Below are 26,121 nucleotides of genomic sequence, written 5' to 3'. Positions count from 1 at the left end.
TACTAATTTAATGATGATATTTAATATTTATAATGCAGCCCTTTACATACAAATGACACATATGTTAAAAGGGCACAGAATGGAAGAAAAAGATAAAGAAAAAAACATAAAGAAAAAAGACTAGTAACCAGGCCAGTGCCCAAACCACAGTCAAGTATGTGGATACGTCTGACCCGCCTACAGAGAACTAAAAAGTTACATATTACATTTACGTAGGCCTATGCCTGCTGGCATTGGTAATGTTCTGATCTATTCAGGAGACAGACTCCTCACACCCTAGACCTAAAGTGAGACTTGGACAAGTCTAGCCAACTTGACTAGGATGTTTGGTTGCCAGGATACACTTCTCTTAAAGGCCCAGTCATGCGACCCTTCATGGGTTATTGTGGGTTGTAATCCGTCACTTTTAGGGGTTTGACTTGTCAACGGAGGTAAACTTCCGCCTGTCTCTCCCCGCTTGTTAGAATTTGTTACCCTCGAATAAACACGAGTAGATGCTTTTTTGAATGGTAACCTTAATGAATGCAACCCGACCCTTGTAATTCACATGACAGGTACATTGTACCTCGTACAATAATGCTTAGAAACATGTGTACACAACAAGAGTAAACACGCTTTTATTTATAAAGCATGTTTTGTAGTTTTACCGACTTTGGCGAGCGGACTGGAACAAGTCTATTACAGCAGTGATTTTTACTGAGAGTCTGTTCCTATGTGTCTGGAATGCAGTTGACTTTTTTTCCCATAGGTTAGTTACATACACCATGAAGGAGGACTGTTAGTTGTGAGAAGAATCAGTATATTTTTTCTCGACAAAGTTATTTTTTACCTACTTCCGGACTATGGATTTGGAACAACTTTAAACCGACGAATAACATCAAGGAGAACTGTGTTCTGAAGCTGTGAGAATAACCAGTGTTTTTTTTTTTTATTTCTCAACAAAGTTCACTTTTTACCTTCTTCTGAAAAATGGATTTGGAATAACTTCAAACCGACGAATATTTTTCTTTCTTCTGCTGGACTATGTTACAAGTTTACAGGTTTTTGTCAATGGCTGAGTTTTTTGTAACATCTCCCATAACAGTGGACTCTGCAAGTGGTTTGGCTGGCAAGTTCAGAGTTGAAAAGTATCCGCAATTCACATGGAATATGGACTAGTGAAAAAGCTATTGATGAACAAGTGAATTGAGAGATGATTTGGGCCCAAAGTTAAGGGCAAACCTTGCACTAGGCTGTGACCTAATTGATCAACTTTGCCTCTGCAGTGTAACTTAAGCAGCAAGTTCTCAAGCACTCATTGGATGATTGTATTTTTACTGAAGCCTGATTGGAGGATAGTATTATCACCATAGTAACAAATCCATCAAGACCACCACAAGAAGGAAAATGGAATCAACAGATAGCCTTTAATTCTACTCAAGCCTCATGTGTTGTCTGCTTACACTGGCAGTCTAAATGTCCCAATGCAATAATAAAGTAGGATAGAATTGTAACGCCTTGAGGAAAGTCTATTTAAAAGTCAAGATCCACCTGGCACCTGTACAAACTTCCAATCAGATCAGCCAAAGAGGGGAAGCTTTTCCTTGCTTCTTGGAATACATCCTCAAGAAGTACAAAGCATTTTCAGAGGACATAATGTTGGACTGAGTGGCTCTTGAGTTGAGAAAATAAGTCAACAGTCGTTTCAATTTGAGAAATACAGCTACGCCGAAAGACTCTTGGAGAAGTTTCTATTTCGACTGGCCGTGTTCTTTTACTCTTTGTTCAAACTGAAGAGCATTTGTTTTTGAGCGAAGATCGTGGTTGGTTTTAGGTTTATTATTTGATGTACTCCGACTAAAAAAAATGCAGTATTTTGCTGGAATTTCTTTTGTACTTGGCCTTAAATACATGTTATATAAACAAACTTTTAACTTAGAACTTAATTGTGAGGTCCAATTCGGCAAAACAATTGACCTAGCATCTTTTAAAAACTAAAATAAAATGTGCAATCTGTGAAATAACTTGGATCAGCTATACACTGTACTTACAAACAACCTGCTCCTAAAATAATCATCTAAGCCTAGGATTTGTTTTAACCAGTTCTCCTAAAGCATTCTGTTGTTGTTAGAGTATCTGTCGCCATTGTTGGGAGAAGATTAGTGAGCGGTGGAAGGCAATTACCGACTTCGGAAGCAATTATACACTGCTGGTGGATAAGTTTCTTACAGGGCGGCGCGCTAAGTGGGGATTTAAAACCCTCTATTACAAAGAGCAAACTTGTTTGTTATAATGGTGTTTTTCTAGATAGGGCTCCATTAGCTCTGACCGTCTCCTGACGATGACTAGAGCAGACTAGTCGCACAATTGAAAAGTTGAGACCAAAATAACTCACTCTGTGACAGTGAAGTTAATAAGCCAAAGTAGTATTCACAGCCAATTTCACAGCAAATTCCTTGTTTTCAACAACCATGTTGGATGAGAGATCATTAAAAGGACCAAGCACTGAACCTTGAAGGACCCCAGAAGTAACATCCTATGCAATCTGAATCTATAAGAAAAATATCTTGAGTACACTTTGGGAGAATTACTTAGGAAAAGATGAACCCAATCTGCTGAAAGAGTGACTCAACACTCTTCTAGAGTTATAGTTTCGAAGTTCCATGTTTGACTTCACCTTTGCACAATTTGATGACTTGTATTACTGCATGATTATAAGTACAGCTATAATCCAAATACATGTTTGGTCTTAGACCTTTTGCAAATATTGGGCAGGTATGTTAAAAACAGATTAGCGGAGATTGGTGGGTGATGAGATAAAGATTGACACAGGCTCACAAATCCTGTTATAAACTGCTGCTTATTCAAGACACAAAAGAACAAGAAAACATAGTAGTACATTTAAAGCTTCTGTGATCTACATGTACCTGTTAACGTCACTGTTTCTATGGGAGTAAAAAGCCTGACTGCTAAAATGAAAGTAGATTCAGTTAACGGAATTAACAGTTCTTGGACGGCTGTGTGGAGAAATTTTCTGTGGGTTTCTTTGGACTGATAGGATATCAGGAGTGTTTTGTTGAAAGGAGTTTGAAATGCAAGTAGCTTCAGTAACGGAAGTTTACATTTTTTGGACAGCTGTGTGGAGAAGTTTTCTTTGGATCAGAAATGATTTGTTGAAAGGAGTATGAGATGCAAGTAGTTTCAGTTAACGGAATGTATGATTCTTTGACGGAGTGGAGAAATTTTCTTTGTTTTTCTTTAGACAGATTGGATGGATTTATATGTGTCAGAAGTGATTTTGTGAAAGGGAGTTTGAAATGCAAGTAGCTTCAGTTAACAGAATTTTACATTTCTTTGAAAGCTCTTGTGGAGAAGTTTTCTTTGATTTCTTTAGATGGATGGGAAAATTTTAAGAAATGATTTTGTGAAAGGAGTTTGAAATACAAGTAGCTTCAGTAACGGAATATTACATTTGTTGGACTGTAGCTGTGTGTAGAAGTTTTCTGTGGTTTCTTTGGATCAGAAATTATTTTGTGGAAATAGTTTAAAATGCAAGTTACTTAGTTTATTTACAGAATTTACAATTCATAGATGGCTGTTTGGACAAGTTTTCTTTGGACTTCTTTAGATGAATTGGATATCAGAATTGATTTTGTTTGAAATGCAAGTACAGCCTCAGTTATTGGAATTTCACATTTCTCTAAGGGAATTCTGGAGAAATTGTCTTTAGATTTATTTGGATGGATGGGTATTAGAAGTGATTTTGTGAAGGAGTTTGAAATGCAAGAAGCTTCTGTAATAACAGAATATACAGTTTTTGGATGGCTTTGTGGATAATTTTTCTTTGGATTTATTTGGATTGATGTATTATCAGAAGTAATTTTTGTGAAAGAAGCAAATTATTTGTTAACTCGTCTAGGAACTTACAATTCTTGGCAAGTATGTGGAGAATTTGTTTAATGGATTTCTATGGATAAAGTGATTTTGTGACAGGAATTTATTTGTTACCTTGTCTTAGGCTCGACCATCAACATGTTTTGTTGGAACATTAATTTTGTTTTTTTACCCATACACTGATGTATGTTAGCACTATACTCGGTACTTCCCTGAGTCCTGTGAAAAACTTGAGTGGGATTCGAACCCACGACCCTTGCAATGCTAGAGCAGTGTCTTACCAACTAGACTACCGAGATTGCCTGGTAGCTAGAGGCGGTTTGAATACTATGTTTTTGGCACCAGGTACCGCAACAATAATTTAGATGTTTTGTTGGTTTATACAGGAGAGAAAAATCAGCTATTAGGGCATATTTAATGGAATGTTTATAGTTGTAGCCAACATTTTGTCTTTGAGATAGAGAGAACTATTTCTACTTCTGTTAATGCACTTAGCTTTACAGGTTTTTTCTCTGTGTCCAAATTGTGGTGGCTTCAAAATGTCCTTAGTTTTGAGTTTTGGGTTTTATTCTTGCTTTTAAATCATGCCAGTTTATAGGATACTTGTTGCTCAGTGTTTGAGTGTTAGGTACATGTTTGACCTTTAGAAAATTATTTGTATGCCACTGGTCTTTGCTTCCATGCCCTCTTGAACTTTTAAAATAAATATTTACATCGGCTGTAAACTTACACGGTAGGGTCAGAGATTGGCAAGCACTCCAAAAGTTAATGACCATAAAAACTTACTTTGTGAGAGGCACTGCCGTTCATAGTTGATAGACTCCTTTTCAGTTCATGTTTGAAGAGAAAAAATGGGCGCTCATATATGAGGAAATTTACATTTGTATTTGAACTTTGCAGAGGGCACTACAGCAATAGCACAGGGCACCAAGGCACTTGCTGTGGGTGTCATGTTTTTTATTTTTTTGATGCCTCGGAGAAACTTGTAGACACCTGCTCCGCAATCGAAGGATGTTGATGTCTAGACAATTGCCAGCCATACATGGGTTGCCTGCTGGATTGTATTTCCAGAGAGAAGTACAAGTATTTGTAAAAGGAAACCTTGAAGCGTTCTGCTTGATGCGCAGCATTCCTTTCCTTCATTGTTGAATGATGTTTAGACTTTCTTGGTAAAAATTTTTCAACAAGCTTTCTGGTAGGAAAGTTTACGGTTAACTCTGCCACTCAGCTCTCTTCTGTCTTGAGGAAGTTGATGCTGAGCTGACCAACACAAATGTTGTGTTTTTGCAGGACCATGGTGTAGTTTTGTTTTGGAATGCCTCATCATCAACTTTTTTTCTTCAACTTTTGAACTTTAAGTTTAACAAATTGTTGAGGTATAAACGTTTTGTTGTTGTAAGAAGTAACTATTATTGCTGGTAATTCTTAATCAGCAGAGTGTGGGCTTGATTCCGTGGTCGTGGCACTTGTGTCCTTGAGCAAGACACTCTACCATAGTTGTCTTGTCCTTAGGATAGGACACTAAGCCATACATAATAGCGCTCTAAAAGGAGTCTAAATTTTGTTTTGAAAATTCAGCCAGGTGCATCACAGGGTGTTTCTTCCACAGGCTGCAAGCTAAATGTTGATCTATTGTTCGCAGTTCTTTATCAAAATTATTGGAGTGCCAAACCCTCAAGGATTTCTGCCTTTCACAATACAGTCATGAAACGACCCATTGATACTGATCAATCACAGAAAAAATATCTTTATTGCATTTGCTCTTATCTCCTATAGTTCATTTTAAAACTTCCGCGAATTAATCACAGAGCTGGCGTCAAATCTCTTCCCTCTGATGTGAGAAATCCAGGTGTTTTTACCTGCCAAAACGGAAACCAGTTTGGACAACTTCACTGACAGGAGCTCATCATCAATGTTTGAAGAAGTCTTTTCAGAGTCTGTTCTTTATCATCAGTTGAGAGCAGGTCTGGTAATATCCCACGGCACCTACAGCGCTTGCCGTGGTGCTTTTGCTGTAGTGCCCTTTTGCAAATTTCCAATACAAGTTTATATTTTCCTCTAAGAGGAATAGAGTGCCCCATACCAGAGGAAAATTGCTGTGCCCCTTCAAGAGGGAAGTTCAAGGCTTGTGAGAATTAACATTGTCTCAGTTTTTAGTCTGAGGTTTTCTTTGTTTGAGGTGACGACTTATAAACTGTGTGGTTTAATGGCAGAGAAGTCTGCACCTGTTTACTTGGTACCTTGGTGTGGATTTGTGGCAATTTGCTGAAAGAGTTATATTATACTCGAGCTGGTAATTCATTCTCCTGAAGACAATCTGATCGAAACGTTGAGTTGTCAACCACCAGTTCTGTTCAGAAGCAATACTACTCAAAAGAGAAATACACATGAGGCTACTGCACACCTCACTAATTATACTCCATGTAAGTTAGAGGCAGGTGCGAAGTTCGAACTGGTGGAGACTATAAGAGAAATGCCTGGTGGACTCAGGAACTTTTAAAGTTGACATAGATGCATCTGAATGGCTATGAAATGTTGAAGTCGATTGTCCTTGATTATCAATATTTTTGTGGCGTGAATCAACTGGACGGATAAAGTAGACTCTTGAAGATTCTTCTTGCCGTCCCAGAGAGTTATACAATGGCAAGAAAAGAACTTCATAACAATCTTCGGCAAAGCCGGCCACATCCGAACATCGTCCTGCGAGAAAGAACAATGACACTCGGCGAGAAGATCTCGTACTTCCACCAGAACGCTGACGACTCTGACGATAGTCGCATCGCGGCATTGAGGAATCGTGCTAACCGCAGCGGAGGGCAAGCTGGAGCATTTTTGACGGAGGGAACTGACGAAGAAGGTCTCGTTGATGGCAGGACAAAGAACAGAAACAGGGGGAGGATGCCAACAATAGGCGAGAGGAGAGTCTCCCCCGCTGGTAGGGGAACGTCAAGCACTATGAGTATGGCAGTCTGTGTGTCAGTTACAGGTATATAATTGGACGCCATTTCATGTTTGATTTTTTTGCAGAGTTTTAGCGAGGGTGAAGTCAAATTATTTGTTACCCCGAGCAAAGATGTTGACAAAATAGGGAGACCGCCAACATAGGGCTACATGTAGATACCTCAGTTGGTAGAGCGCTGGCACGTTAATCAGGAGGTCCTTGATATAGAGTTCCACTCTAGTCAAAACTTGTTTTCAACCCAAAATCATAAAAATGATCTGTCTTTAACAATTGTACTCTATTTTTGTTTTCTTCATTTTTTTAGATTCTACCCATGAGTTGATGGAAGCAGCAGAGAAGGGGGATTCCTCCGCTGTACGTAGGGTTCTCAGAGAGAGCTCAGCTGATCCTAATTTCGGTCGGACTGGAGACTACCGAACTGCCCTCCTCAGGGCATGCCAGTATGGGCAGGTTGATGTTGCAAGACAACTTCTACAGGTATTGTAATGATGAACACTTTTAAGCTTGGTGTGTTTTGGCACCCCAAGTGCACCCTTTCTCTTAACAACAATTGTAGCGAAGCTCAAACACGGGGTATAATACCATTTCAAGACTTCAGGGCAGATCCGACAAGTTGGTCTATAAAAAGCCACTCCATTCTGCAAATCTGATTGGAGGATTAGCACGTACTTGATGATAAGAACAGTTATCCTGTTTCAAGAAGGAGCAATAATGGTTGTAAGTGTATTGCTTATAAAGACACAAGGGTCAGGACTTACTCAAACCAACCACTCTGCTGATCTTAAACAATCCGAGCACTTGCCAAAACACCTAATGATGATTTCATTTAAGCCTAATTATATTTTTGACCCATGGGAAAAAAATTGTTGTCTTTGAATTATAGGCTGGTGCAGATACCAGTATTCGCACCATCAAGAATCGGACTCTACTGCATGAGGCCTGTGTCGGAGGTCACCCCAATGTCCTGACATTACTCCTTGACCTTGCAGATGACATCGATGCGGTCGATGTCGAAGGTCAGAGTTCATGTCACATCGCCGCATTCCAGGGAGAGTTGGAATGCCTGCAGGTTTTAGCGGAAAAAGGTAAAACAACTTTCTGTTTGAAACTTGTTCAATTTTTTAGCTAGAGTGAGCGTCATGGCTCGATGTCATAAAGTACTAATAAGAATCATGTTAAGATTAGTTGTCAATGTTGCCATAGTGATTTGTACTTTGGCATAACTTGATACTTAGCAGTTGAGATCTCTATGCTGCCACATTCCAGGACCCAATTTCATAGAGCCAGCTAAGCACAAAAATTTGCTCAGCATGAAATTGCTTCCTTGATAAAAACAGGATTACCAACCAACTTTCAACGTGATTTTCAGGATGAGCAAACAACAGCTGAACACAAGGAACAAGGAATATGCAACAAATTGAAATTTGGTTGGTAATACTGTTTTTACCATGGAAGAAATTTTTATCATAAACTTGGGTGTGATCCCTGGCTATACAAATCAGTTAACAGTTGATCGAGTGGCTTCTTACTGGCAACCGAGCAAGGATAACGGCAAGAAGGGAGATCCAAAACATAGAATGGCTAGATTTAGCTCAGTTGGTAGAGCACTGGCCTGTTAAAGGCAGTGGACACTATTGGTAATTACTCAAACAAAATTTAAGCATAAAACCTTACCTGGTGACGAGTAATGGGGAGAAGTTGATAGTATAAAATATTGTGAGAAACGGCTCCCTCTGAAGTGACGTAGTTTTCGAGAAAGAAGTTATTTTCCACGAACTTGATTTCGAGACCTCAAGTTTAGAATTTGAGGTCTCTAAATCAAGCATCTGAAAGCACACAACTTCGTGTGACAAGGTTTTTTTTCTCTTCCTTCATAGTTATCTCACAACTCCGATGACCAATCGAGCTCAAATTTTCACAGGTTTGTTATTTGATGCATATGTTGAGATACACCAAGTGAGAAGACTGGTCTTTGACAATTACCAATAGTGTCCAATGTCTTTAATCCATGGGTCACATAATCAAGTCCTGCTCTAGTCAATGTTTCTAAGCAAAAGTTGTTTAAAATCTTTACCAACTCGGTGTCCCTTGTGGTTTTTGCAAAGTATTGACATAAAAACACTTCAATTGTAGGAGCTGATACGTCGCTGGAGGATAAGAATGGACGAAGCCCCGCCCACCTGGCCGCCCAGAGGAACCACCCAAAGATACTCAGCTACCTCCTGAGTAAGGGCGTCGACATTGAGACGTCTGACCACCAAAGAAGGAGACCCGCCCATATGGGTGCAATCCATGGAGGTACCGTCATATATTAATAAACTGCTCACAAGAAGTTAGGAAAATTTTTTTCTATCAAGTATATTTGTATATTTATGACTCTCTTTGTACTTAGATAAATATCAATGCAAAGCTGAAGTGTTCTTCTTTAAAATGATACCACATTTGCAATGATGACATGTTGCTGGACTTGGCCACACGAGTGAGAAGGAGACAGAGTCACAAATCAAATGTGCCAAAATTAGCAACTCGAGATAAGACTAGTCCTAACTCTTTGTGAAACCCACCCCAGGCCTCGTTGGGTTTAAACCACTAGTTGAAAACCTCTTTACCACACATTGATTCCCTTATTTGTTTCAACATTTTCTGGTTATTTCCCAGGCCTGGAGAGCCTGATCCTTTTTGTCCAAGGGAACTGTGACATCTTGGCCACTGATCAAGCTGGGTGTATTCCCGCTCACTTCGCTGCTAAGAAAGACCACTTAGACTGCCTTAGATTCCTTGTCAAGAATGGCACAGAGCTGATGACCAAGGATGGATCGGGAAAGACGCCTGCTCACATGGTACGTTTGATGGAATGTTTACAAGCGATCAAGTACAGAGTCTTAAAGACAGGATTGTGTTTGAATGCAGTTAGTTAGCATGAGACAAAGTTAACTTACCACTAGATAAAAATTAACTAACCATAAGACAAAGTTAACTAAGTTATTTTACAAAGTTAACTTCCCCCAAAAAACATAGTGAACCAGCCACGCAAGATAAAGTTAATGTATCATGAGACTAAGTTAGCTTCCCAAAGAACACAGTGAACTTTCCACAAGACAAAGTAAAGTTACAAGACAAAGTTAACTTACCACGAGACAAGTTTACTTAGCTTGAGACAAAGATGCCTTACCAGTAAACAAAATTAACTTGCTTTCAAGCAAAGCTAACTTCAACATCAAGTAAAAGGTATTGTACAAGACAAAGTTAACTTCCCCTCAAAAAAACAAGTTAACTAACCAGAAGAAAAAGTTAACTTGCCACAAGACAAAGTTTGGGAATGAAACAAATGGCACCATGAGCGTCACTGGGTGATGGATTTGAGTGCAATTTTAAAGAAGCCACTAATAGTGACTTTTTGTCTTGACATTTCTTTTTTCCAGGCGGCATATTTTGGAGCGATGACCTGCCTGCATTGGTTATTGGAGAAAGGAGTGGATGCCATGGCTACAGACAGTAAGGACTAATTGATTTTCATAGCATATTTATTTCCATATTTGTCAAATATCATGTCAGTTTGCATGAGTAGTGATACAGGAAAAGATTGTGTAATATTGATAGTACAAACTAGACATTAAGCTTTATAAGAAAAACCAACATCTTGTAAAAACGACGACGGGGTTTTCGGTTGGTGATGGAACGAAAGATAAAAGAATCATAATTTCGAACTGAATTTTTGGATATGATATCCAGTATCCAAAATCATTAAAGTACAAGTGTGTCATAAATAGGCAATCTAGGGTCTGCTTTTAATGAGTGGTTCACATAAAAAGACTGCTCTTGTTGATTCTAGACTTTAAGATTTCAAAAGATTTCATTTCTACACGGATTGTTCCCCCTATAGATCATGGCAACACACCAGCTCACCTAGCTGCTACTGGTGGCCATGCTGAATGCTTCAACTGCTGCCTCCAGCACAACGGTCGGCTTGATGTAGTCAATGACAGAGAGGAGACTCCTATGGCCTGTGCTAGACGCTCCGGCCACCCACAGCGGATGAGCAAAGCAGGTAAGGATTTTTTTTAAAGAATTGTTTTAGAAGTAAACTTTTTTCATTTTTGTCATTGATTAATTCCAGTTATGAAGCCAAGGACTCTCAGAAATCGAACTTATCACGATACAGTCGACTCTCGTTATATAGCACGATTGCTGGGACTGGCCAACTGAACCCAACTGGTCCTAATACGGTTTAAAATGATTAATGAAACTTGTTAATTTAAAAAGATTCCAAGTTGCAGCAGTGTCAAGTTGTAACTGGATCCAACTGGATCCAACTGGATCAACTGCTCCTAGCCAAGTTTAAAATGTTGAGTGGAACTGGTTGTATAAAGTTAACAATATCTAATTTGCTGCAGTGTCCAAATATAACTGATCCAACTGGTCTCAAAATCACATACGAGTAGCTGCTGCTTCTGCGAGTTAACTGGGCTTAAACCGGTTATAAACTAGTCCACCAATTTCATTAAATGTTGCAATCGGCTGCTATAGTCAAGTTAAGACTAGATGAAACCGGTTGTAACCTGTTCCTGACATTCATGTTTTAACCGGATCTATAACTAGCTAGTCTCAAAACCACATTATGTTTCCAGTAGCTGCATGCTGCAACAAGAGTTGGCTCAAGCGGTTCTAACTGGTCCATGATATTGTTGCAAACAGCTGCTTTAATCAAGTTTAGACCAGATGTAACCGGTTGTGACCTGTTCTTAATTTGCATATAGGAAACAATGAAGTGAAATGCATCCATTGCGCCAATAACTATGAGCTGGTCGAGTGGGAGAGAATGCACCAACCGTCTCAAGTCCAGAAAGCAATGAACAACAAGAAGGGAGGGATCTTTAATTCACCTCTACCAAGAAAACCGTAAGTTATAAAAGTCCTATACTCACATATTTTATAAGTTCTAAGGATTATCAATGGGTGCGTTCATTTAGCTTCCTGGGTCGACCCGGATAGCTTTGACGGGGCTCACCCGGGTCAGCCCCCAGTGCCCTGCTTGTGGAGTGGATCACTTGGGGATGACCTGAGGTGCATAACGTCACCACGAGAGTGCGAGTGTGATCGTTCGATTAGCTCTTGTCAGGGGCTCACCCGAGTGAGCACTGCGGGGTCGACCCAGGGAGGCTTATCGCACGCACCCAATATTTGTAAGTGTGAGACCAAGGATGCCTCACAAGTGAACTTAATCAGTGTCATAACTGTAGCTCGCAAGCCTGAGGAAACCTGCAAACAAGGATGCTTGCAACGTTAACCAGAAACAGTGGGGTCAACCTCATGTTAAAACATTTGTTTCTTTTGTCAAATTTAAGCAAAACCTCGGAAACTTCTCTTTTTAGTGAAGGATTTGCTGAAAGTTGTTTCCTGGTTTTTTTTCCAGCTGTATCCTTGTACTTTATAGTTAAAGTATCTTGTCCTTGATAATGTACTCTACTCTAAATTTTCAGTAATATGATTATCTTACATTTAAAGTTATGTTTCTCATTCCTACAGAAAAGCTCAAGAAGTGCAGAAACCCAAAGAAACAAAGCCAAAGGTCGTAGGTCAAGAGTTACTGCCAAAGAGAGACTTAGCTGTTAGATATTTTGGACAAGAGACAAATTGAATGAACATACTGCTTCAAGGATAGAATTTAATCAGTACATGTTCAAGTTTTGAGAATTGGGACTAATTCACAACCATGACAACACTGAACTTCAATGGATATAGAACAAGATCGACAAATTGGCTGTAGGCGGAGGTCTTGGTCTTGTTGAACATGCTGGAAATAATTCATGGGGATCCCGCTCTTTCCAAGTAGCTGCAGTGAAGGTGTGGAACGGTCTACCACATTCTATCAGAGCCGTCCAGACAATAGAAACCTTCAAATCAACCCTGACGACCCATCTTTTTCAAAGACATTTCAGTAACACTCACTAGACATTGGAATTTGTTCTTGTTCTTTGCACTGCTGGAGAACAACCAAGGGGGAATATTTTTATTGGAGCAAGCGCCATGAGCACTTTTTGTGGATACCGGCGCTATAGAAGACGTCATTATTGTTATTAGAGGATGAAGCCCCCTGAACCTCCTTGGTTTAGAGAAGGAAGATGTGTGCCTTTTGTATCATAAACACTTTTGAGATGTAGAAATATTTGAAAGTTGAGTTTTAAGAACTGTAATAAAGCCATTTGTGAGTCAGATTTGAAGAATGGTTGGTGTAAAAACTTGCTTAGTTACAAGTTACCAGCTTAAGTTTGAATACCTCAGACTAGAGACAGTTGCTATAATAATGTCACATTGTTTGGGACAAGCTTTTGTGTAGCTACCTCCAGATTAGCAAACTCTGCGGTGGATTTCACAAAGAGTTAAGACTAGTCATATCTGGAGTTACTCGTCCTGAAACTTAGGACTAACCTTAAGTTTTTAACAACTCCTAGGACTAGGCTGCAGTGCTTCTCCAAAGGTGTTATGGTAATTAGGTTTTGGAGTTTTTATTTTTTGTTATAATTATGCAAGTTTGCCCCAAACGAGGCTTAAAGCCACTCTTGGTAAGGGGTTACAATAATAAAATATTAAAGATGAAACTAACTCAAAGGAGCTGAAGGTAGGAATTGATATTCCTCTTAAAACAGTCTAGATTTTAGGATGGAGGGAAACATGCACCAGGCAAGGAGTTACTAATCTATGACCATACCTTTAAAGCCATTGGACCCTTTCGGTTCAGAACAAAAAATAAAAGTTCACAGATTTACAAATAACTTACAGGGTTTACAGAAGGCAATGGTGAAAGACTTCTCCTGAAACATTATTCCATGAAATGCTTTACTTTTTGAGAAAACAGCAAAACAATATAAATTCTCGTTAACGAGAATTACGGATTTATTTTAAACACATGTCATGACACGGCGAAACGCGCGGAAACAAGGGTGGGTTTTTCCGTTGTTTTCTCCCGACTCCGTTGACCGATTGAGCCTAAATTTTCACAGGTTTGTTATTTGATATAGAAGTTGTGGTACACAAAGTGTGGGCCTTGGACAACACTGTTTACCGAAAGGGTCCAATGGCTTTAACGGTAACTTGCGACCACAAACTTATTTTACCAGACATTGTTAAAAATATAACCTACACATATGGATTTAGTTACACTGTATAAATGTTTTCAAAAAGAAAGATTTAAATTAATATTTTATAAAGTGTGTGCAACTTTTTGTATGAAATAAAAGAAATATTATAAAAATATAAAAACAACAATGGAAACACCGACTGCAGTTATGTTAATTTTTTCAAAGACAATTTTATTATAATTTTCTCTTAATTAAAACAAATTGGACACTTTGTGTCCATAGTTTTACATGTATTATGTAACAAGATACTGCCTCCGAAACCTCTATTGAATGAACATTTGGGGTAACATTTTTAAAGGGCACACTGCTTTCAAATGTCTCAAAATCTTTCAAATCTGAGCCCAATTTCATGGCTCTGCTTACCGTAAGCAAAGAATCGGTCTTTGTGGAAGCAGGGAATTATGCGCTTACGTCAAGCGTATTTTACCGGTTAGCAGGGATATTTGGTTTGTTGGCGTGTGTACTCCATGTTACTCGGCATTCTACGCTTACACAGCTTGTGCAAAATTGGGCGGTAAGCAGAGCTATGAAAATTGGGCCAGCTCTTTGGAACTGCTCCTTGTCCTCTTTAAAAATTGTTGTTCGCGCTCGTAAATAAACACCTGTGTGTTTTGTAAGCAATGTTTGTGGGTTTTGATTGAAAAAAATAACCAAACAAACAAACAATTTTTCACAGGTTTGTTATTTTATGCATATGTTGAGATACAACAAGTGAGAAGACTGGTCTTTGACAATAACCAATAGTGTCCACTGTCTTTAACAATAGAGGAGATATTCACATTAACAATATTACATTCAACAGAACAGGGGAAATGCTTTCAAAAATCAGCGTGAAAGATTTTTAAATGTGTTCATCAGAACACTTTCATTTCTGACCAATACACAAGAGAAATAAATAAAATTTGAGGCCTTTTGCAGTAATAGTGTTTATGTACTGCGGCCAGTCAGAAAGTTCATAAAGCTGTTTAGGCAGATAAATGTCTTCAACGAGTTATCTTGCTGAGTATAAGTAAGCAGGGCACCGGTATAATACAACAATTAACAGTCATAACAGGTTATTTGGCCAGTAACCTGTTTCTGCTAAGTAAAACTTTTCTCTGCTAAGCAGAGTTGTATTTTGACAAAATTCAGGAAAATGGGTTGCGCTCAACAGCTGAAAAAAAAGAGGAAGAGTAACAACTTAAGAAATTTTCACCCGGCCGTACTTTCGATTTTATTCACTAGAGTCCTTGTACGCTGACGGTGTTGAGTAACCTGGCAGGATACCAGGCACAATAAATAATCATAACATGTTATTTGGCTGGTAACCTGTTTCTGCTAAGCAAGACCTTTCTCTGCTTAGCAAAGTTCTACATGTATATTTAACCATCTTCAGGAAAACAGGTTAAAATAATATGGGGAATTGAAGAAAATTTTAAGAAATGTTTACCCAGTTGACTCTTCAAATTGTGTTCATTTGAGTCGTTGTACGATGACGGCGTTGAGTAACTTGGCATCAGCGAGTGTCTGTGAGTCATCCGTGAGTTCTTTGTTGGGAAACGTGGTCAGTAGAGCGAATGCTTGGTTGGCGAACTGAGCGTGAGCGCTGAGGGAGGTAGGTTAAGGAAAAGGTCGGAGACCCAAAAGAGAGACTGAGCATACCAGAGACCTGGGGGCAATTTAAGAAAGAGCTCTCTGCTTTTAAGCAGAAAAATATTGCTAGGCAGAAATAAGCAGGATATCAGTTCGGAGGGCTTGAAGAAAAGTCCTCGTGGCAACGGAGAGAACCAACAGACCACTCTACTCTTATATGGCTTTAGCGGGGTATCCAACCAGGGCAACAGTAGTGAAAGGCAAGTGCTTGTCTCAGGTTGGTCATTAACACACAGTGAAGACTGGTTCAACACTCTAAAGCCCTGTTCATACTTCCTGCGAATGCGAACTTGACGTCACAACTCCTCTTTCGCTGCGATATTCGCAAGAGAGTTGAGCACAACTCAACTCAGTGCGAATTTCGTTGCGAATTTGTGACGTCAACATTCCTATCGCATTCGCATTCGCAGGAAGTATGAACCAGGCTGAACTGCTAAAACTTTTTAAAATAAATTGCAAATGCCAATAAGGCAGAATTTGTGCACCCATTACATAGGTTTAAAGCCATTGGTCCCTTAGGCGTCAGTTTCCTCTTTAAACTGCGTCACGCATTAATCTAATGCCCTCGCGAACATCGTGCGTCCGCGTAGAAACCAGCTTTTAGTAGTTTCAAATTCAGGCGTAGATTCACAACGGGGGTTTCAAAAAATTTAGGATCAAATAAACATCCTAGTCCCAGAGCTTTACTTTTGTCTATACATAAACTAAAACCCTATTAACTGTATATTTATTTTAAAAGCTAAAACCAATTTAAACAAGCTGTAATGATTTTTGGTGTTGTTCAGATTCGGCATAAAGAATAATTTAAAGCAAAGATTTGATTTCATGAAAAATAAGTTCTTCGTTTGTGGTGTTTTCTCGCTCCGGTGAGCGCGAGACTTGCACAGTCTATTGGCACAATGACCAGGAAACTAATGTAAAGCGCATTGATACTGTTATTGTAACTAACAGTAAGACGCATATAAGAACTAAGTATTATTATTATTATTAAACTGCTAAACATTAAGGATACATTATGATGTAGCGTCTGACATCAGCTACCGTGTGAGTGTGGTTGAACTTGCTCACCAACCTGTAATGTGACAAAATGGAACGGACATCAACTCAATGTTTGGACTTTGCAATCCAGTTAGGTGGGGTCATATTTATTGGTAAATAATCCACAAAGTAATGATCATATAAACTTAAGTAGCACCGCAGCTGTTGATAGTATACACTATTTCTGAGAAAGGATTCTCTTCAAAGTTTGGTTTGGATAATTCTACACCCGAAAAACATTTGAACCTGAGAACAATTCAAGCATGGTAGTTGTCATATTTCTCGGGAGGGATTCGAACCCACATTCGAACCCTCACTCTGGCCACTGGGGTTAGCTCAGTGGTCTAGTTCGATAATTTTTAACAACAAAAACCCATATGAATCTGAATAAAGATTCATGCACGATATTGAGGCTTTGATTCAAACTTCTCTAGATCGTCTAGATCTCTGTCTAGATCGTTGAAATGGAACCAAAACATGGAAATGCACGATAGAGGGCGGGCTTTACGTACCTTTTTCCGTCGGCAAGTCTGATTTGGATACTAGTGACAGGTTGTGACGCGTCAACGCTAAGAGCCTGCTGGGCCGAGGACTCATTAACAGCTGAAGATGGGGTGGAAACAATGTTGGGTACTGGGCTAAAGGAAAAACAAAAGAAAATAAAAGGCAAAAACAACATTGTTAGTTTTCTTGTGCAAAATTGATTATTTCTTTGTGGTAAATAAGGTGTTTTTCCCTCAAAAATTACTTCTGAAATGATGAAAAGCTTCTACATTCCCTGGCAAACTGTTCGATATCAAATTCAGTCAAAATTTTCGAAGAGTTGTTATTTTATGCATATGTTGGGATACACCAAGAGTGAATACTGGTCTTTGACAATTACCAAACGTGTCTTCTCCCGAGAGGTCAAGCGTGTTTATTAATAACGTACCTGCCGAGCATGTTGCCCTCGCCGCTAAATGCCTTGACCTTGACCTTTGGCCTGACGAATTCTTCTTCTCGCTTGTCCTCGAGGTCAAGGTTAACCTGACCTCCTTTTGATTGTCTGACAAGCTCCATCGGAATCTCCCTTTGAGAAAAATGAGTTCAAATCAAACTTAGTGGCTTCCGATGAGAAGAGTAATAACAATAACTAGACATTGTGTCCTTGAGCTCAAGGTTGACCTGACCTCAAGAAATGTTTACAATTTAAACTTAACTACTTACTAATGATTAGAGGAAGAATGAAAATAACTAGACATTGTGTGTGTTTAATATTAGTAAAATGAAATACAATTTTTTCATTTGTGCAATTCATAATCATAGATGTTCAACAAATGTTAACCAAGCTTAATTGCTTAGGCCTACTAATAATAAGTACCCACACTTCTAGGCATTGTGTATGCCTGAAATTAGTAACTTAAAGCAAAATTTCGTAATTTGTACAATTTGTAATCATAGATGTTCAACCAAATGTTAACTAAACTCAATTATTTACTAATGATGATAAGAAGAGGTTAAATAACTAGATATGAGCACAATTTCTCGATTTGTACAAGTTTAACCATTCTTAACTAAACTATTGTAACATGAATCACACTTTCTGGATTTGTGCAATTTGTAATCAGAGATGTTCAACCAATGAGAGAGATTGGCTGGTCCCAGCTTGATGTTTATATTCCCTTGTGGGTTGTGGGAGTTTGCTGAGTCCTCTTTGAGGGAAGAACATTTTAAATGTATGTAATGTAAATGCTAATTGTAAAATTTAAAACATTGTAGAAACCTTCCCCAAGGGTAATCAGGGTATTTCAAAATTTTATGAATAAAACAACAACTCAAATTAGCAGTAACGTTATTCTTTAGTGCCTAAATTCCACAATATTCAACAAATAATACAATATTCGACAAATATATCCAATATTCAACAAATATATACAAAGTGTTGTTTGCAGCTTTGCATGGTGTAGAGAAATAAGAAGAAACTATAAATAAATAGTAAACTTGAGTAAATCTCTTTGAGCCAACACTCACTCAAAAGAGATTTACACATGGTTGTACTCGCAAGTTTACTATTTATTTTTATAACACACCTCTTGCTTGTTCTGTATTCTGTTTGGCTGAAACACGGTCACATGGGATGAACTAATATAGGCTAGTGAACGCGCGCGCGCGTGTTTTGCGGGAATAGTACCTGAGCGGGCACTAGTCTTTGCAAATAGTGCCCGCAGTAACAGCGCCCTCTCTTGACTTGAACCGTGAACAACAACTACAAAACTCCTTTTTCTGTTCTTATTTGACATGTAAAATTGGCCAAGCTGTGTTATAAAACACTTATTGACTGGCATAATTCGATAACTAGTGTACGTCTATTTCCCCTCGGGCCTGTGAGTGACCAAAAGAGGGGCCTATTTCCCTCGGCCTTCGGCCTCAGGAAATAGGTCACTCTTCTGGTCACTCAAAGTCCCTCGTGGGAATAGACGTATACTAGTTACCTCATTGCCAGTCAATATGTGGATCATAGTTTCTTCTTAAATTTATACAATATTCAACAAATCCAGCAAATTTTAACTTAAATATGTTTTAGGCTAAAAAAAAGAAGTAATTTTGAACAATAATAATAATATAATAATGGAGTCTTATATAGCGCCGGTATCCGCCACAAAAAGGCGCTCATGGCGCTCGCTCAAGATACAAAATAAACAGTTCAAAAGAAAGGAACAGAAACAGTTTGTAGAGAGATGAGGTCATTGTTTAACTGCAAAGAGGTGGGTTTTGAGGACAGTTTTGAAAGAAGATGTTGTTACAATACAATTGAAGTATTAGGATGCGATACACATTTAGTTGATACAATTAAACATATATTAAACAGGCACAGTTATAAAAGCAAAAAACAAAATTGTCAAGAAAACAAAATATAAAATCAAAGAATAATCAAAATAAGAAGTAAAAGATTTTCAATCTGCATTTTGTAAAAGTAACAGAGTTAATCTGAGGAAAACCACTATAACATCAATGTTCATAACTATTGCATGTTTTAATAATTGAGCGCATGAAACAGTCACTTACCCCTTTGAGATTGAATTAAGGAAGGCAGCATTCTGTGGGTCCTTGTAGTCTCTCAGCTCATTGCCGTCAACACTGAATCCATTCTTCCATAACTTGAGGACGACATGGCTCTGTGTGTGAACAGAGAAGACAATTATTAAAATTTAAAGGGATCGTATACTTAAAGACATTGGACACTTTCGGAACAGAAACAAAAAAAAGTTCACAGATTTACAAATAACTTACAGGGTTTACAGAAGGTGATGGTGAAAGACTTCCCTTGAAATATTGTTCCACGAAATGCTTTACTTTTTGAGAAAACTTAAAACAATTATCAATTCTCGAAATCGAGAATTACGGATTATAGTAAACGCATGTCATGACACAGCGAAACATGCGGAAACAAGGGTGGGTTTTCCCGTTATTTTCTCCCGACTTCGATGACCAATTGAGCCTAAATTTTGACAGTTTTCTTTTTTCATATATAAGTTGTGATACATGAAGTGTGGGCCTTTGAACAATACTGTTAACCGGAAAAGTCCAATGGCTTTAAGAGGATTAAAACAATCGAATGGTTCCAGAAAACAAAGGTAGGCGTTCCCCCTAAAGGTTGGTTCATAGTAGGCCGGGGGTGGATTTCACAAAGAATTAAGACTAGTCTTATCTCAAGTAACTAGTCCAAACTTAGGACTTGCCTTAAGTTTTTAATATCTCCTAGAATTAGTCGTAAGTTAGGACTAGCCCAAACTCTTTGTGAAATCGACCCCTGGGCAACTAGTGAAATTTACTACCGGACTTTTTGCGAAAACACACACCAACCCTCAGAAATCTGAGTAGTGATTCTTGCTTATTGAATAAATCTCCACCTCCCCCCTGACCTTTGACCCCATCTCACCTCTTCTTCTTTCTCGGGCAGAGTTCCCTCGGTTCCCGGGACTGGCCTAATGGGGCCCGTCTCACTGTCCCCTAGTCGGTACCCTGCTCCTTTGAAGATGAAGTTGGAGGTCTGACCGTCCGTTCTCGACGGGCCGGCTGCGCCAACTTCCTCTGCTCCATGCCTAGGGAAAGAACAATCATGCCAGCAAAATGATTAATTTGTAGTTGCGTCAGAGGAAAAAGATTGCTCTTCTAAAAAAAATTTGAGAATAATGGACTCTTTGGCGCAATCCACATGCCTTTATGATTTTCTTTTACACATTTTTTGCATTTTGTGTTTTATCATGGGTCAGATCCTATTTGACCACTTCTGTACCTTGAATTTCCTTCTTGACGGGGCACAGCAATTTTCCTCTAGTAATATGAGGACAATTTAAATTTGTATAAGAATTTTGCAAAGGGCACCAAAGCAGTTGCTGTGGGTTATTTTTGACGTTTTTTTAGATGGACGTTTTTTAAGACCCGGAACAACTGGACAGACTTTCCTTATTTTGTCATTGATAGTCGTTTGGTTGACTTTTCTTTCATTCTGGACTTTCCAGGCAAGCACCTACTGTGCTTCGTTTACATGTAACCCTCACCGATCTGGCACCTGCCTAACCATAATCAAACTCACTCTCTTGCACTCTTGAAGATGTTATTGACGATGCTGTTTGTATTAGCTTTCTTCCTTCGTGGTCCGACAACTTGCTGCCCACTGAAAAAAAAGAAGACAAAAAGAAGAAGATTAATTCAAGCTTAATCAACATTAAATTATTCATGACAAAAAGACTTCAAACAGTATCAACCTTGTAACCTTTCTTTACAGAGAGACACTTTACATTCCAGGGCCTTTGTGGCAGGCAAGACATTACAGTGACCAAATGGGTGAGGGTGGCAGGCAAGACATTACAGTGACCAAATGGGTGATTGACACACACAATTTCTAGTTGTAAAGTTAACAGTTGAACAAGATTTTGGGATATGCCCCAATTATTAAACAATAAATAATAACAATAAATAACATTTATAGAGCGCCTTTTACAAAAGTTACAAAGCGCTGTACAGTAACTACAAATAAATCCAAATAATAACCTAGCTCAGCATAAAAGTAAAAAGTTGATACAAATTGTGTCAGAGGTCAGAGGTCGAGTCGGAGATCAAATCATAGGTTACAATGTACCTTCCATGGTCTGAGCCCCCAGCATAGAACGTCTCCCCCTCCTCCCCACTGTCACTCTCCGCCTCCGCCTCCTTCCCAAAATCATTTATTGTGTGGAGCCTTGCAGACGACGAACTTGACGTCTTTGGCTTTCGACTTCCGACTCCTCTACCCTCAATTCTCCCCAACCCCTCCACTGCGTCTTCGCCTGAGAGGTCGACGACCTCTTGTGGCCCTCTATCGGCTGGCCGCGGCTCGTCTGAGGCGTCTTGGAAGGTGACGTCGTCCCCGCTGTCATTGTCGTAGAAACTGCCCAATGCAACCTGGAAGGGAAAAACAAACCAGCGATTTGGGGTTGAAACAAAATTCATTCAAAAACAAGTGCATGCATAATTTTGTATTGCAGTGGAGGTTTTTGTTTTTCAATCCTCAGGAGATACAAATCAGAGAAGAACATATTATTAATATCTCTAAAAGTCTAACTAAGACTCTAGTCTACACAAAAGTACAAATTATTATTACTGGTTTATTGTAAAAACATCTGCTTGTCGCAGTCCTGAGACTGAATTAAAATACAGATTTACATTATTATATAAACAGACACCACAACAAACAAATAATCCATTAAAAAACATTTATAGTTAGTTAGGCCCTATCCTATAGTATACTCATTTAGGGCCTATTTGTTAGTATTTCATTAATATAATTTTCTAATGTTTATAAAATATGGGATGAAATAAAAGGAAAACATTTCTGTATCCTGACACTACACTGAACTACACTCTACAGTCCCCAGTCACATTACTTTTTTTATTTGTTGTGACAAAAAAAAGGTTTCTAATTCGAATTAACTCAATAATAATGAGTAGGCCTACCACTTTTTCGTAAAATAAAAATGAGTGACAAAACAGATGCCTGTCACTCACTCTCCCAGGCGCTCAGTGGACAGCAGTGACTAGCTGTAGTGTCAACATGGGGATTCCCAACATGATGTCGGAAAGAAGTCCTTATTCATTGAAATTTGCAATATCACTTTTTAGTTTTGTACATACGTACCATACACTATACACTGTATAGCCGGCCTCCACTGACTGACATTGAATAATAATAGTAATAGTTACGGCCCGAAATTGCCGCACGTATACCGAATAACTCAAATGAGAAATCCTACCTGGAGTTGCCATCCGGATGATTCGAGGTAAAACTTAGCTCTTGCAGCGTCTACTCCAGTCACACCGGCAAAATCGGCGATAGAAGTCGCTTTCTGTGCTTCGTCCGCCATCATGAAGTTTCACTTTTGGACGAGATTCGTGTTGTTAAAATATTTTCTGACGAGTAACAACTTCTTCCTCAAATACTACATAATTCCTCGACCCCGCTTTATTGAAGTTAACACAGTTAAGACCCTGGGGACGAGTTTAAATATAAAAATGTCACCGATTGAGGGCGCTATTTTCAGTCTCTTTACTCCATCATTTTTGCGGTGCGAGTGCAACTTTTCGGTCGTGTCCAGAATCGGGCTCATCCGACACTTTCACTGTAAATTTTCTTCTTTTTCAGAAGCTAAACATCAAGCAAGATGCCTCCCAAGTTCGATCCCAATGAAATTAAAGTCGGTACGTTGTTATTTTATGTCAAAAATTAAATGATCCGCTGACCAATTTTGTGCCCCATACTTAATTTCACACGCATCATTAACACATTGCGTAATATAGTTACAAAACTCACTGTGTGTGTATGGAAGAAAAATGGCATTGTTTTATTGATTAATTAGTAAAATTAATTAAAAATCAAGTCCGATAACTTTCCGTATGGCACCACCACTTTTCCACTCATTTTAACAAAAGTTTAAAAAGGAAAAGGAAAACTTACAAAATTGAAAAAAGCTAAAAAGTAAAATATGGAAAAATTATTAAGCTTGGGTTAACTTTAACATTAAATGGTGGCTCGTTCTTTATTAAAAAAGTTTAACTGCGATAACTCAAAACTCGCATCTGCCCGATGGTTGACATGGGCACAAAAATATGCAAAATATGAAATCATACTTATTGTTTTTATATCTTCAGTGTGCCTCAGAGCTGTCGGAGGTGAGGTAGGAGCCACATCGTCCCTTGCCCCCAAAGTCGGTCCTCTCGGCCTGGTAAGTGAATTCCCCTTGCCGGTATTTTCAGTTTTCACTCTAAATGTTGAATCAATCCACGATTAGCAAGGTGACGTCCACATCAAGTACTACTAACCACATCACTGGCTGCAGCATTCCAAATGGACGCCAACCCTCTTGACGCATGGTTGTCCAGGCCTTGTATTATACAGAAGCATGAACTCTGTTGCCCTGGTCTTGACCTTGGTGCCCCTTCAAAATGTTCCCAAAGACATCCAGATCAAGATTCTCAAGTGGAATTGTACCCTTTGCAAAATGAAAATAGTCTTGCCCTCTCAAAAATCTGAAAATCAGGAGTTCATATTTTTCCTCCTTTGTACAGTCCCCGAAGAAAGTCGGTGATGACATCGCCAAGGCCACGCAGGACTGGAAGGGTCTGAAGATCACCGTTCAGCTGACGATCCAGAACCGTCAGGCTAAGGTATCCGTGGTGCCCTCCGCCTCCTCTCTGGTCATCAAGGCCTTGAAGGAGCCGCCACGTGACCGCAAGAAGGTCAAGAACAGTAAGTATTGCCCCGACCATCCCAAATCATCAACAAAAAATTCATTCCAGACTGCAGGCAGGGCTTGTAGTTTAAAACTTAAATGGAGCAAAGAATTTATTATAAGATCAGAACCAAAATGAGACATAAACACACAGGACCAACACTGTATAATGGTAAAGTGTCTTGCTTCATGACACAAGTATCACGACCGGGAGTCGAACCCATACTCTGCAGAAACACTCATGGTGCTCAAATACTATTGCCCCCGGTCACTGGTCCATTTATTACATGCAGTCACACTCCTACTCCAGATTGTGGAAAATCACCATGATTTGACCAACATTCTGCTGACTCTTCCCTACACGTCGTTAAAAATATCCATCCTCACCACTGCTGTTATTTTCCCCCCTTGTAGTCAAACATGACGGCAACATCTCCTTCGACGAGATCTTGAAGATCGCTCGCATCATGAGGGAGCGCTCCATGGCCCGTGAGTTCGTGGGCACAGTCAAGGAAATCCTAGGCACAGCCCAGTCCGTTGGCTGCACCGTTGACAGCATGCACCCCCATGACGTCATCGACAAGATCAATGCTGAAGAGATCGAAGTGCCAGAGGTAAGAGTTCAACTAAAAGAACATCTTCATCCAAAAAGTAGGATTTGAAACTTTGCATGGTGGGAGTATAATTTGGTGAGGTTTGTGGTAACACCATTTGTAAAGCTTTATATTCGTCTGAAGATGATCAGAGCATACTGATCAAAACGTTCAGTTGTCAACCACAGGGTCTTTTCAGAACCAAAGCTACACGAAAGAGATTTACACCTCACCTAATTAATCCAAAGAGGTTTTGAATCTAACTTTGAACTGTAACTTTTTGTGACATGACTTTCTGGTAACAAAACCAAGGATGCCTCGCAAGTGGACGTAATCACTGTTGCTTGCAAGCCCGAGGAAACCTGTAAAAGAAGGGTGCTTGATGTGAACCAGAAACACCGGGGTAAACCCCTACTCTTGATTAGTGTTTTGGGTTCTTTTACGCGGCTAAATGTTCTGTACAAAGAATGAAGCAATCATGGTCGAGTATCTTCCTCAAGGATACAATTGCCACGACCTCGTCTCAAGCCAACAACTTTTACTTTGCAAATTTCTTTGTTGAGCAAAAAATAACTTGCTTCTCCTCTCTCTCTGTTCTCCCTTCTGCTTGCAGGAATAACTTGTTTGCAACAACAGTACTGGATTGGTAGCTTGGGCCTAGCCCTGACACAACGACCTAACAACTAGATCTCATTGGATTGGATCATAACAAGGGTTAAACCAGGCTAGACGAACATGTATTGAAACAAAAATGTGAAGAATAAAATAACATACAATACAAAAAAAAGAGAACAGAAAGTGTGTTTTTGTGTCCAATTTGTAATGTTGTAAAATTAAGGATGACAGTAGGATCGTCTGGTAAATAACTTTTATGACATCCTTTTTTAAAGATCAACTTGAAAACAATAAGCACTCAACAAAAATGTATGAAAAATGCGAGTTCAAAAATCAAAGCGGGGTGGAAGGGGCATCAACGAAGTTACAGGGAGGAGAACTTCACACTTGTGACCAAATACATGTAATAACTAAAAACAAGGATAAAAAGTCGAATCATTTTGAGTGATTGTGTTTAAGTTCATTATTAAATACACTGGACACTATTGGTAATTGTCAAAGACCAGTCTTCTCACTTGGTG

The 26,121-nt window shown here is 39.1% G+C and overlaps 3 protein-coding genes across 3 annotated transcripts; 2 read left to right on the top strand and 1 right to left on the bottom strand.

Annotated features, from left to right (window-relative positions):
- Positions 1–646: 646 nt before the first annotated feature.
- Positions 647–13,400, top strand: LOC117299476 (ankyrin repeat, PH and SEC7 domain containing protein secG-like). Its single transcript, XM_033783018.1, has 10 exons — positions 647–902; positions 5,650–6,859; positions 7,140–7,312; positions 7,719–7,920; positions 8,969–9,133; positions 9,494–9,675; positions 10,258–10,330; positions 10,719–10,883; positions 11,593–11,734; positions 12,362–13,400. The coding sequence occupies exons 2-10, from the start codon at positions 6,514–6,516 to the stop codon at positions 12,471–12,473; spliced, it is 1,560 nt and encodes a 519-aa protein (XP_033638909.1). The 5' UTR covers positions 647–902; positions 5,650–6,513; the 3' UTR covers positions 12,474–13,400.
- A 724-nt stretch (positions 13,401–14,124) lies between these two features.
- On the bottom strand, positions 14,125–23,097 carry LOC117299336 (NSFL1 cofactor p47-like). Its single transcript, XM_033782856.1, has 9 exons — positions 22,917–23,097; positions 21,767–22,068; positions 21,221–21,301; positions 20,564–20,726; positions 19,690–19,799; positions 17,576–17,713; positions 17,157–17,282; positions 16,619–16,678; positions 14,125–15,559 (listed from the first exon to the last, which is right to left on the bottom strand). The coding sequence occupies exons 1-9, from the start codon at positions 23,028–23,030 to the stop codon at positions 15,427–15,429; spliced, it is 1,227 nt and encodes a 408-aa protein (XP_033638747.1). The 5' UTR covers positions 23,031–23,097; the 3' UTR covers positions 14,125–15,426.
- Positions 23,098–23,199: 102 nt separating this feature from the next.
- On the top strand, positions 23,200–25,783 carry LOC117299337 (60S ribosomal protein L12-like). Its single transcript, XM_033782857.1, has 5 exons — positions 23,200–23,361; positions 23,812–23,885; positions 24,229–24,409; positions 24,807–25,006; positions 25,599–25,783. Exons 1-5 carry the CDS (start codon positions 23,325–23,327, stop codon positions 25,602–25,604), a joined length of 498 nt encoding a protein of 165 aa, XP_033638748.1. The 5' UTR covers positions 23,200–23,324; the 3' UTR covers positions 25,605–25,783.
- Positions 25,784–26,121: the final 338 nt, after the last annotated feature.

This window comes from Asterias rubens, chromosome 14 (genome assembly GCF_902459465.1).
Source record: "Asterias rubens chromosome 14, eAstRub1.3, whole genome shotgun sequence".
NCBI classification, from domain to species: Eukaryota; Metazoa; Echinodermata; class Asteroidea; order Forcipulatida; family Asteriidae; genus Asterias; species Asterias rubens.
Note: the sequence above shows the minus strand (reverse complement) of the source record. Positions and strands in the feature narration are given on the sequence as shown.

What these genes read in the sequence shown, in the direction of transcription:
- LOC117299336 (XM_033782856.1), bottom strand. Translation starts at nt 23,030, where the DNA reads ATGATGGCGGACGAAGCACAGAAAGCGACTTCTATCGCCGATTTTGCC. An exon ending in CATCCGGATGGCAACTCCAG is followed by an intron (nt 22,069 to 22,916) that starts GTAGGATTTCTC and finishes TTTCCCTTCCAG; the next exon opens with GTTGCATTGGGCAGTTTCTA. An exon ending in CTTAATTCAATCTCAAAGGG is followed by an intron (nt 17,714 to 19,689) that starts GTAAGTGACTGT and finishes TTTTTCTCAAAG; the next exon opens with GGAGATTCCGATGGAGCTTG.
- LOC117299337 (XM_033782857.1), top strand. Translation starts at nt 23,325, where the DNA reads ATGCCTCCCAAGTTCGATCCCAATGAAATTAAAGTCG. An exon ending in TCCCAATGAAATTAAAGTCG is followed by an intron (nt 23,362 to 23,811) that starts GTACGTTGTTAT and finishes TTATATCTTCAG; the next exon opens with TGTGCCTCAGAGCTGTCGGA. An exon ending in CCGCAAGAAGGTCAAGAACA is followed by an intron (nt 24,410 to 24,806) that starts GTAAGTATTGCC and finishes CCCCCCTTGTAG; the next exon opens with TCAAACATGACGGCAACATC.
- LOC117299476 (XM_033783018.1), top strand. Translation starts at nt 6,514, where the DNA reads ATGGCAAGAAAAGAACTTCATAACAATCTTCGGCAAAGCCGGCCACAT. An exon ending in GCAGGTTTTAGCGGAAAAAG is followed by an intron (nt 7,921 to 8,968) that starts GTAAAACAACTT and finishes CTTCAATTGTAG; the next exon opens with GAGCTGATACGTCGCTGGAG. An exon ending in GGATGCCATGGCTACAGACA is followed by an intron (nt 10,331 to 10,718) that starts GTAAGGACTAAT and finishes TTCCCCCTATAG; the next exon opens with ATCATGGCAACACACCAGCT.